Source organism: Python bivittatus, unplaced genomic scaffold (genome assembly GCF_059951505.1).
Source record: "Python bivittatus isolate LINGU-HERP-01145 unplaced genomic scaffold, Pbiv_v1 ctg000790_np1212, whole genome shotgun sequence".
In the NCBI taxonomy this organism is placed as follows: domain Eukaryota; kingdom Metazoa; phylum Chordata; class Lepidosauria; order Squamata; family Pythonidae; genus Python; species Python bivittatus.
In genome coordinates, this window is record NW_028277110.1 from 7,368,592 (window position 1) to 7,380,915 (window position 12,324).

Sequence of the window (12,324 nt, forward strand, 5' to 3'; positions counted from 1 at the left end):
GAATAAAATATATTCACTGTATCAGTTAGTTTCTCCGTTAGACATGTGTTACTTATTGCCTGGAATCACTGCACATTAAAATATGACCCAACAAGAGCAAAGAACAAAGAAAAAAAAAGAAAATTAATCTTGCTAAGGAGCGCAGCCACAGAAGGCCAGGAAATGAAGTTCAGCTCAGCTGCTCAAGCCCAGGGTGCAGGAACAAGAGAGGGGAATTTACTCAGCGTGGATAATAGAGGCCTCGATCCCTCTGATGAAAGAAAAGGGAAAGCTGGGTGACTGACATGCATGTCAGCCTATTATGGGATGTTTTGCTTTACCACATACGCATCTTAAGCACCCTATTCCCACTCCATTAAACGTATGTCTTCCTGACATGCAGAACTCTCATTTCCTTATAACAAGGTGGACAGAAGTACATCTCATATATAGCCATTGTCATTCTTTTGTATGAACATTTATTCCTCCTAACAGATTGCATACTATTTACTACTATTCTAGAAGCTTTAGCATATCTTAAATTTTTTCCATCCATTTCCCCTTTTTAATAAACATTCTACCAAGTACACACATTTAACTACAGTGGAATCTCGGTTTACGAACTTAATTCGTTCCGTGACTCTGGCCGCAACCCGAATTGGTCGCAACCCGAAGCAAATTTCCCCATAAGGTTCAATGTAATTACCATTAATCCGTTCTGGCGTGGAGGACAGGGAGGCGGCTATTGCTTGGAGGGAGAGTCCCCCTCCCTATGACCATGTGTCAGGGGCAGAAAAATGGCCACGGACCACGTGTCAGGGGCGGAAAATGGCCACGGACCACGTGTTAGGGGAAGAAAAATGGCCGCGGACCATGTCACGGGAGGGAAAATGGCCGCATATCCTGTTCGTACCCCGAGGCGGAGTTCGCAAACCGAAGCAAAATTTTGCAGCCGGAGCTGGTCGTAACCCAAAAAGTTCGTTAACAGAAGCGTTCGTAACCCGAGGTTCCACTGTACTTGTTCTAGATTTTTGCCTTTCACTTGCAATTGTCCAATTTTCTCTATCAAACACAACTACTTTAATCCTTGATACATCAATTTTCAGGCTCACATTCCTTGTTGCACCAGACAATCTACTTAGTATTTGTTGCAAATTATTTGGACACACTCAACAACCCAGCATCATCTGTATGCAAAAGGATATGTTTATGTCCCTAGCCAATATACCTCTAACACCACCACAAGCTTTCCTTGCACAGTTCTCCACAAATATATTCAACAATCAAGAGGACTTACTCCCTATTCAATGATGGACCATTTACAAAGAATGTTGTTTATTCTCAGGCAAGCTTGATTTACAATACTCCCTGCTCATTCCACACTGAACAGACATCCATCCTCCATACTCATGCAAAAGGTTCCATAATTCAAGCCTATTTGGTCTACACACTTTCTCTAAATCCACAAACGTATGATAAACTTTCTTTCTTGTATCTGTAGGTTCCTCAATGAAAAAAATCTGGTCTGTACACCCCATCTAACAATTTCTTTCACTTTAACACTTCACCAAATATCCTTTCTCATGCTTCCTATTAGCTCAACTCTGCACACATCTGCCTCACTGAGTAACACAACAGTCTCACTCTGTTCCAGTTTCCACACCCACTTTCCATTCATTCTGTTTAGAGATCTTGTAATATTTTTACAGAGAAGACTTCCTCTTCCTGCAGTCATTCTGCTTTCACTTTAGTTTCTTTTGCTTTCTCCCTTTCTTCAAAGTCTGTATTTTTCCACGTGCTGCTCTTGACACTATCAAGAAATGCTCAATCCCACACTCTCTTCTTTACTAATCCTCTTGGTCTTTCCAATCGCTCATGCTCTTCTCTTCTGAGTTTTCCTCTCTTGTCTATACCTACGAAGAGACCACTTTCAGACCCTTTCTAAGCAGACACTCACCATACAGGCCCCCTCTTGGGTCTCTGATTGGCCCAATCACTTCTCCTGACCACTTCCAGTCTATTACAGCCTACCCTTTCCTTTTAGTTTCACAGACCCACAGGGTAACTACTTTTCCTCCTCTCATTTCATTTGTTAATACATGCTCTTTACCAACTGTCCCTCTTACTCCGAAAGCCACAATCTTCCATGGGTCAGGGTCATCTCCAGCTGGGCCCATGGATATCAACTTCTGCCACTCATCATAATTTTGATCAATTAAGGCTTTCACATTAACACTTTTTAGTAAGATAGAGAGAACACATAGAAAAGGTTGCCAGGCGTAGTCATGTTCATGCTACATGAGCATTCCCTCACACTGAAGGATAGTTTCAGCTTCAGTGCACTGGGGACTGTATGCCACAAGCATTGATAATGTCAGATTTTGCCCCAAGTATTCTATGCAGGCTAGGATCCCTCATCTAGAGACTTCTTTGCAAGCCAGCAATACTATTGCCCTTATATCACCAATTAGGAGGTGTATGCAGTGCACTGACACACATTCAGAATGCTGGAAGTGCACTGAAATACACTCCAAGTACTGAGGATATGATACACCCTCAGGATATCACAAATATATAAGCATTATATTATTTGCTGCATAGTAAATGTTCTAAGAAATGGATGTAATTCCAAAACACCTATATATTTATCCTGAGCAACAAAGGAGAGTCTGGAATAGAGGAAGAGGAAAAGGGTGCCACTAGACATGGTTGGTGTGCAAAATGTTTATGGATCTGCTCCAGACTTACAGAAATAATAAAGATTTCAGCCCCGCAAACACAGATGGAAAGATCTTCGTTATGTTGTTGTTATCAAGGATTCTAAGGAGAAAAAGAATTGAGAAGAACAGGATCAAAAAGGGGGCATTTCTTTCTACAAAATGGGATAGAATATAGTTGGAGCTAGAGTTGGTGCTAGTGGGAAAGGAGTTGCTGCATCTTCTTTTGCGTGCCTTCCCTGCCAGTTTTCCCCATCCGATCAGTCCTGGGAAAATACCCTCCTGTCTCTGTGCTCCTCTGCAGCCTGAGGGGAGAGACTGTAGCCCTCAAAAACTGGTATCACAGTAACACTTTTTTCTCCTTCAGCAACTTTTAGGCCTTAACCATAGAGAGATGGAGGCTCTGCTTTTCCAGTTCCTAGAAAACGCTTGGCTGAGACTTCTGATGCTGCCTTAAGTGGCCTGCGTAACCGAGCAAATCGTGCCACCACGCTGCAGCGCTGGGCTGTCCGGCAGGAACTTGAGGAGGAGAGGGGCTATTTTGCCTCGGAAAGAAAAGACGAAGTGAAGGCACAGCAGCCCCGGGATCTGAAGGACCCCCACAAGAAGTGGGAAAGCCTTTCTTTGCTGCTAAAGGGACATGTGCAAAGCTACAGGTGGAAACAGTCCCAGGACAGATTTGGAGAAACTCCCAGGCAGCAAGAACACTCAATCATAGAACGGGCTGTCCTAGCAGGTGACAGTCTCTCCTCTGCAAGGATATTTCAGTGGCACCTGGACAAGAATGTCATGCATTTGCTTTTAATAAGAGTCTAATATCATTTTTATTTGTTATTTTACAAAGGCAGTGGAAGTAATTTGTTATTTTAAAAGACTATATTGAATGCGGGATGGAGAAAGCAAAACTGAGAGATTGTTTCCTTCCCGATCAGGAATGCCCCACTATGGGGTGAATGGCAACTGCATGTGACCTCCAATAACTCCCTTCCAACATTATGATTCTAGAGGAAGAAGTGGGGCTTTATAAGGCTCCTTGCTGTAGCTGAGGCTATGCTGTCATGATGGGAGGGGGCTGGACTGGTCTCTCTCTTTGTCTCAACAGTGAATACAGAACAAAATTCCTCCTGGAAAGAATAAGGGACAGAGTCCTTTGGGTATTCAAATCAAGTTTTCTTTTTCATGAGCATCAAATCTGTTGCTCCTTCCACCTGAGATGCTTCTGATGAAGATAGCCCTTATTTCTGCTGCTTTGGAATATGGAACACTGAAAACTTTCCTTGACTGTTACCACATTACATATATGTCTTCTCTTCACTGTGCCTTCTCCCTTGGGAATGGTTGGACATTAAAGTGAAAGTCTAGCTCAACAGTGTGTGAGGAAATGGCTTCCCTACTTGCTGTATTACTACTGCTACAACCAGGAAGATGTACTTACAGCCATTTGAGATTGTGCAAGTCCCGGAAGATGTGAGGCTTCAGATAAACGATGTGGTTGGAACTCAGATAACTGAAACAGGAAGAAAGAAGAAGAAAGAGGCATTTGTTCTTGTTAGCACAGCTTATATTGGTGTTTGTTAATACCCCAAGTGTCATGGTTCAGTCCTCTTGCAAGTCCTATGGGAAATGTTCTTTGTGGTATCATTGTGGCATCTGATTTGAAAGAGACTGTTTTTTTCCAAATCAGGATTTGCCAGCACAACACAAGTACCTGAGCTGGGTGAGGATCCTGCTGCTAGAAAAGCAGTTCAGGGACAGAGCCCAGGCAGTACTGGAAGCGAACACGGGGGAATCAGACTGAGCAGCTCTTCAGAGTACTCGCACACCTGGCTTGGCTTGGCTTGGCTTGGCTTGGCTTGGCTTGGCTTGGCTTGGCTTGGCTTGGCTTGGCTTGGCTTGGCTTGGCTGGGCTTGGCTTGGCTCGGCTCGGCTCAGCCCGGCTTGGCTTGGCTTGGCTTGGCTTGGCTTGGCTTGGCTGGGCTTGGCTTGGCTCGGCTCGGCTCAGCCCGGCTTGGCTCAGCCCAGCCCAGCCCAGCCCAGCCCAGCCCAGCCCAGCCCAGCCCAGCCCAGCCCAGCCCAGCCCAGCCTCATCTATCACCTTACACACTTCTGAACCCTTACAAGGGATTCATCAGCATTTTGAGGATATTTCAGAAAACATTTTCTTCTTTACGTTTTACAAAGAAAATAAGGAAACTAAGGTAAAAGTCAAAGAGAAAATGATGACAGTCCATTCAATAGATGTTGGGGCACATTAAGAATATGCTTACTAAGTATGTGCAAAGCTAGGTGTAAAGACTGCTTTAAAGCAAGAAAGATTAGACTGAATCAATACCAGGGGAGGGCATCAAAGCATCAAAATGATGGGTGCAACACTTTTTACATGCATGCAATGGGTGAAATTTATTAAAAAGGAGTGGGCTTCAATCATCCACCGTTTTGACACTCTTAATGCCTCCCACCACGTGACATCCCTGATCACTCCATCAAAGGACAGTCACAGATCAAAGCAGGAACTTACTTTGAAGAATTGTAACACATCAGGCTTTGAAGCAGATTGTAGATCCAGTGGATTTTCAACTGCTTTTGAAGTTGTTATAGACAATATACAATATTTACTTCCATATAGGGAAAAGGCAGTCACTATGAGCTGTTTGGAAGCTGGGGGTGAAACTTTTATACCTCTGGTGCCTGGAAAAACGATGAAATGACATACTGCTGGACTTAAAAAGAAAAGCACAGGGAAAAGTAGGAAGCCCAGGTAGTGAAAAATAGTAATTAAAAAAAAAATCTCTGCCAGGTTTTGAACTACCAGGGCCACCAGGTGACCTGTCTTTGTCTCTTTTCCAGGAGGATCCTACAACATTCAAGCATTTGTAGGGACACACCTGGAAGACTGTTATGCCTAATTCAGAAGGAAAGGGCATGATGCTTTTTCTTACTATCCCAGATTTCCAGGGCAGGCTCAGAGCAGCTAAGCTCTGAGGCTGCTTAGCAATCTAAACTCTCCAACCTTGCCCACCCCAAGAACCAGTTCTTTTACTCACAGCCTCTGGAGCTTGTTTAGTCCAGCAAAAGCAGAGCTAGAGATTGACTGAATTCTGTTTTCTTGCAAAAAGCTGTGAAGGAAGGTAGGGAGGAAAAATTATTATAGAAACTATAGCTTGATAATTTTCTTATCTCCACTGGAACTTAGGAAAACCCTGAAATGAGAATCCTGTCCCCGAACTACAATGAAGTCTCTGGACGTGCAAACAATTAAGCTGATATTCAACATTGGGCCTGAATTTGGCTCTCTGGACAGAATTAAGGCTAGAGGATTTAGCACCTGAGGACTGACTGTTTGCTGTCGCCTCTCCCCTTGGAAACAAATGTGGGGAGTTCTCACTCAGTAGAGCGACGGAGGAAGATGGAAGAGTACCAATAGAGGTGAATATGTGTAGCTCAGGGTTGAACTGTGGAGTCCTTGGGGTTCTCTGAGCTTGGTTCAGACTCAACCATAGTTTTAACTGGGAAACTGTCAGCATTTTAGACCAAGCCAAATCCAAATATGCAAGAGAATTCTTGGAAGCTTGGTATTCAGACAAGGCAGCAGTTAACAAACACATAGAGATAAACAGCATCTACATACTATTCAAAAGAGATAAAAGACCAGAAGATCGCCTCACCAGCAAGCAATCACCAGCAATCATCACCCAGATAAGCAAAGTTTACCATCAGGCACACAATCAAGCAGCAAACACATGCCAATCAAAGAACTACCAGAGGAGCAAAACAAAACCCCCACCCCCACCAGCACTGGCAAGGCAGGCCACAGCACATAAATAGAGAGCAAACCCCATCTGTGATGGAATGGAATTATGAAGGCCAGGTTCAGGGAGATAAGCGTTTTCTTAGTTCACTGAAAGAACGTGGGAACTACAAGAGGATGAGGCTGGCACCTCCCTGAGGAATTCACACCGTTGTGGCTGGCTGGCCTGGGAGCTGGGGTTCAGTCTGGGGAGATTCCTGCTAGAGGTTGTAGCTAATAAACACAGTTGAACTGATTTTGCATTGTCTCTTGGAGTTCCTTGGGCTAAACCTGACACCATCCCCTGTTAGCACTGAAGATGTTACCTAGCCGGGTAACGAAACGTTTGCAAGAAAACGATCAAGCTCAGAGAACCCCAAGGACTCCACAGATGGAAGAGTTTCCATCAGGCGGAGATATTTTGTGCGGGACGCAAAGCCGTTTTGCAGGAGGACCCTGGTGTAGCGACAGGATGCACCAAAAGAAAAAGCAAGTATTTGCACGTTCTTCCCTGGGCAAAGTATCTGCGGGATGTGACCGAGCGGCAAGCCGAGCAGCTCGGGGCGCGTAACAGGCCTGAACGCCAGTCCGGCTCCGCTGCTTTCTGAGTGGTGGCTGCATGGCTGCACGGGGGCAGCGAGGCGGCACCGTACTCACAGGTACTCCAGCCCCGCACTGGGGACAAACTGATTTTCCAGCAGGGAGGCGATCTTATTTTTCTTCAAATCCCTGCAAAGGAGAACATATCCGCTCAGCGTTAGCTAGTCATAAGTCCACATCTCCCGGAAAGCGCAGCTGGCCCGCGAACGGGCTCCTCTCCCCACTGAGGCACGTCAGCCTGGCCGCCTTCGCAGGGGTGCTCGGGCGGGCCCCCCTCTTCAAAGGCATCCCAAGCGCGGCAGACCTGTGGTGCTGTGAGGGGCGCCGTTTAAAGCGTTCCTCTGCCTGGGAAGATCCTGTGAAAGAAGCCAGCGCGGTCCCCTTAATGATCCCCCTCGGGGGGAGAGAACTGGATTCCAGGGCCAAAGGGCCCGGCCCCGGCCCGCGCGGCTTTCCGAACCAAGGGGGGGGGCCCTGAGAGCTGCCCAGCCACTACTCACAGCTCCGTCACGTCAGAGAGGCCCTGTGGAACGGCCAGCAGGCCCCGAGCCTGGCAGCGCAGCGCCGTCTCCGAGCAGGCACATGGCTCTGGGTGCCGTGCCAGGGCTAGAAAGAGAGGGAGGTGGCTGAGTGGCCGAGGTGCTTCTTGGCTGTGTGGGGGAGCGGCCGCTGGTCGCTTTCGGCCACTGCGGCCCCGACAGGACACTCTGCCCGCGGCAGCGGAGAGCAGCCGGCCTAGCCCCACCGCCGCGGGAGGCCCAGCTGCCGGGCCCAGCACTGAGGCGTCGTGACTCCAGGCAGGCGGGCGGCTGGGGCCGTCGTGGCCCGGGGGAGCTGCACAAGGGGGCAGGCGCCTCTCCTCTCTGCAGCCCCAAACACTCGAGGGGCGCCCAGGCCCAGTTTGCTTTCCATCCTTGTCCCACTCAGACCCGTTCAGAAGGTTGACCGAGGACGCTCGTCTGCTCCAAAAAGCAGAGCTTCGAGGGCCTTCGCTTGCCAGGGCTCATAACGCTGGCAGTCGAAGGTGCTCCGCTCATCCGAGAAAGCGATCGTCACCAGCGCTGCAGCAGAGTGCGTGTGCATCGCTTTGGCTGGCACAGCAGGGGCAGCGCCAGGTCCGATGAGTGCCTGGATGGGGGGGCGGGAAATGCCAGGCTGCAACTTATGCAGTCAGAATGACAGGCTGGAAGGAGCCGCTGGCAACCCGCTTTGTAAAGCCACTGAAGACCGGGCCGAGCTCGCCTCCGGAGACTTTCTACCTTTCCTCAGTAGCAGATCTTGTGAAACAGCCTGGGCCTGGCAAGGTCCCAGGAAATGTCTCTATCGCTGCTGGCCTTCTTTGGAGCCGTCTGGACTGGAGGCCCTCTGCCCGGCCTCCTTAGGTACGTGACAGACGGCAAGGCGCCCACCCCAGAGAAAGGGGCTTAGGTCCTGCGGTTCCAGTCTTTAGAAAAAGGCCACCAGCCTCTCCCTGCTAGCGATTAGGCTTCGTTAGCATCATAAGCAAATTATATGCTAAACATTTATACAGTCGGCTCTTAGAGCGGACCGAGTCAGAAAATACTTTGGCTGAAGAGCAAGCAGGACGTTCGATATTAGAACATGCTCTTATTTTGCAGCATCTAGCTAAACAAGTACGCTTTTCGGCCAAGATCTGCACTACGTGCAGCTTTTACTGATTTCAGATTTAGTTTTGAATTTATATCTAGACATAAATTATGGGGTACACTTAAGAACTCGATGCCTGCTTCTGCTCATATGCAAACTCTTATGCAAACTCTAGTTTAAAAGCAAGGTGCAGTAAGGAGATGTTTGTTGACAGAGGAGTTTAGGCAAGGATGCATCTTGACACCACTACTGCTCAGTCTACATATTAATCCTCTTGTGGGCAAGACGAATAATCTAGCTTATCACCCCCAGAACTGAAGGATAGACACACTGCAACCCTCCTATGCAGGGACGATGCTGTGCTGCTCTCTCAGACACCAACTGTCTAACACAAGCTTCATGTACTTTAGTGGCATATTGTAGTACAGAAGCACTTGAAATTAATTACGCAAAAGCTGAAGTGTTTAATACAAATCCTAATTCATGCCTGGCAACTGATAAGCACATGACTGAACAGGTTAAAAACTTTAATTATTTAGGGGGAGCGTTTTATGCTACCAGGAAACGCATGGAGTATGTTATCCCCAATGGTCAGCAGCAGCTCTGCAGTCCTTTTATTGTGCTAGAGGTACGTTATTCGTGCATATTATGCTAAATGTATTTTCAGTTAGGAGCCCAGCTAAGGGTGTAATCTAAATTGGTAAAGACTGTATTTTTAGTCTCATGGTGTGGTCCTAAGTGGTCTTACACCATGAGGCTGGAGTGACCAAAATGGAATCTTCTCTTAGGGTGAAAGTTACACTTTTCCTCCTGCGAGGATGACGGCTCTGATTTTAAGGGATGACTTGGTTTCATCTTGGAGCAGGATATTGCACAGGGAACTGAAGTGCTCCGTTTTCACCCTTTCCCAGAGGTGCTCACCTTTTTTCAAGCTGGCTAGATATCTAAGCCAAGCAATGGTTCCCAAGTTCAGAAGAGCCCCGACCCTAGCAAGATTTAATGTCCTCCCAAACAGCTGTTTTTGGGAAATCTGGGGCTACTTTGCTCTTGTGGTGAAGGGGTTCCTGAAACATTAAGCCACATTTTGTTAGATTGCTCTAAAGATAGCCAGCTGCAGGTAAAAACACCCTGTCTACTTAGATTTCCAGACCACCTGGATCCATTTTGTTTTAGTGGCTATTATCTCATCATTGTGCTTTTATTTCTCTTAAGGTGGCTACGTTTTGCTTTACTATTTGTAAAATATGCCATACTGCAATACCACACTAATATTATAATCATTGGGTTTTACTGTGATTTTTATTTTCTGTCTCACAATTTGTTTTTTTTTTTTAATTGTAATACTATTTTTACCTTTATGATTTCAGTTTACAGTCGGTCTAGGGCATTTATGCACTATCATCTCTGTATCATCTGTCTGTCTGTCTGTCTGTCATCTGATTGCCTGTTGTTTCCTTCCAAATTTGTTTGGTGTTCTACATCCTCCTTCCGCTCCTCTGGGCAGTGCTTGTGTGAGGCAAAGCACGTCAGAAGCAGCCTCCTCACAAAGGGGAGGGAAACCGAAAGGCCGAGCGGGTGGCAGCTTGCATGAAACAGAAACTCAGTGTTTTGGAAAGCAAAGGGCGGTTGCAGAAGTCTACTCACAGCAGTTGGCTGTCATCTCTTTTTTCCTGCTCTTCCTGCTGTTACCGGCGAGCATTTCATTTAAAAGTTTGGGCCACCCAATGTTGTTCACTGGAAAGACAGATTTGCACGTTCCGTTACGGGCAGTGCCCCCGGGCTCCCTCCTCAAGGCTGCCGGAGACCCCTGCCCTCAACCCCCCCACTGGCTACCACTGCAATCTCATGGTAAGGCAGCGATTCATATTTACAAGAGTCACAATCTATAGCAGATAAAATATTTGCAGCAGATTTTAATTCTTACTTTACAGTTCAGGATAGGGAAATCAGTCAGCTGAAACCAGTTTCTCAGCCAAAGGTAAGAGCCATCAAACTGCTACTCACTTTCCACTGGGGCACTTTTATTTTAGAAAAATAAATGACTCAGGAAGTACAGAACGTGTAGTCTGCAGCTAGTGAACAAAACTACATGCTTCCATCCTCTCTGGCTCACAGTCTTGTATCGAAGCTGATGGGTGGAAGATTCAGGGTTTTGGCATTTGCTTTCAGTTGGCCTTAAAAAGGTGTGGAAGAAATTCTTGAAGACAAGGGCTTTCAGTGGCTACTAGTCTGCTGACTGACTAGCCATGGGTTAGTTCAGGGGCAATGCAGAGTGAATTCCAGCCTTGTGGAGCAAGACGGGAAGACAGACCAGGCCCTCCCTCCTCCTTGGTGACATGGTGGAACAGAGAGGGCCAGACAAGACAGCGGGGCTCCTCCAGCTCCAGGGCTCTTCCTGTTTGGGCTCTTAGACCATGACATACGTGTCCCCTTTGGAAAAATACCAGTTGGTATTTGTTAATCGTTGCCCACAGTAACAGCAATATAATCCACCCATCACTGGTGCTAGTCCACCCTGTTAGAAGAGCTGGGGGTGAAACCTGAGGAGTGAAGTAAACAGACTTAAAAATGAGGGAAATTTCTTGAGTTTAGTTACCGCAGTTCTCTTCATCAGCTCCATCATTACAATCAAACACTCCATTACAATGTAGGGGCTGAGGCAGGCAAACTGTCATGTTCTCACACGGAAATCTTCCCAATGGGCAAAGGCCGCGATCCAGGTGAGGATCAGTTAGAAAAGACTCTGTTAAAAAAAAAAAAAAAAAGAGCCAGCCACATGATTTTAAACCTCTTTTCTTCAAACATCTACCAACATCTTCAGAACCACCACTTCTTGGCCCAAGTGAAGTTGCTGGCCCTCTCTTCCTTCCAAGGGGGCAACTGGGCAGCAAAGGCCAAAGCACAAGGAGGCTGACTGCTGATCATAGTGGGTGGGGAGGATCCACCATTGTTTTAAATATTAGGATCCCTTCAAATCATTTGTTTTGAATTCATGGTGCCTTTATCAACGTACACCATCAAACGATAAGCAATGAAAAGAATGGTCAGTTTTGGGGATGGCTGGTTCCCTAGTCCTACCTGACCAATATTATCCGGTCCCAGGCTGCAACAACACCACCATCGCTTGGATTTTATCATATTTAATAATTGTATTTATGCTGTACTATTTATGTTTTTATTGGTTTTAACTGTTTGGTTGTGAACCGCCCAGAGTCCCTCCTTGTAGGGGAATTGGGCGGTGATATAAATTTGATTTATAAAATAAAAAAATATAAAATAAAAGACAGCAGTGTAAGAAAAAGGGAAAAAGAGCAAGAACATCATAGAACCAAACCATTACAGACTAAAATACAAGCAAAAGTTTGAATAAATCAGGAAAGCTTTGCCTGGTCAAAACAAAATAGACCTTGGGTGAGTCTTTTTGGGGAACTATTCCTAATCCTAGCCTTACCATCTTCTCTCAATGTGACTTCAGATAGTAAGATACGGTTCTTTTTTTTAAGCTTTATTTGTTTTATATGTCATATAGCTCATGCTAGATTTTCCCTGGTCTTTTGGTCCCTGCCACTGGAAGTTCTCACCTCCCCCACTCAGTCTTACAATATTTCCTTTCTCTTTCTATTAAGAGGGTTA

At 46.3% G+C, this 12,324-nt stretch overlaps 1 protein-coding gene across 1 annotated transcript in view; it reads right to left on the reverse strand.

The window, feature by feature from the left end:
* The window catches only part of LOC103055778 (relaxin receptor 1-like), a 33,900-nt gene extending 22,478 nt beyond the window's left edge, over positions 1 to 11,422 (reverse strand). The window contains exons 1-7 of the mRNA XM_088129259.1: positions 11,288 to 11,422; positions 10,336 to 10,425; positions 7,584 to 7,689; positions 7,141 to 7,212; positions 5,741 to 5,812; positions 4,132 to 4,203; positions 2,728 to 2,799 (exon numbers count right to left, since the gene is read on the reverse strand). Coding sequence (XP_087985385.1) covers positions 2,728 to 2,799; positions 4,132 to 4,203; positions 5,741 to 5,812; positions 7,141 to 7,212; positions 7,584 to 7,689; positions 10,336 to 10,425; positions 11,288 to 11,366 — 563 coding nt within the window. The 5' untranslated portion in view covers positions 11,367 to 11,422. The remainder of the gene's footprint in view (positions 1 to 2,727; positions 2,800 to 4,131; positions 4,204 to 5,740; positions 5,813 to 7,140; positions 7,213 to 7,583; positions 7,690 to 10,335; positions 10,426 to 11,287) is intronic.
* Between the last annotated feature and the right edge of the window lie 902 nt (positions 11,423 to 12,324).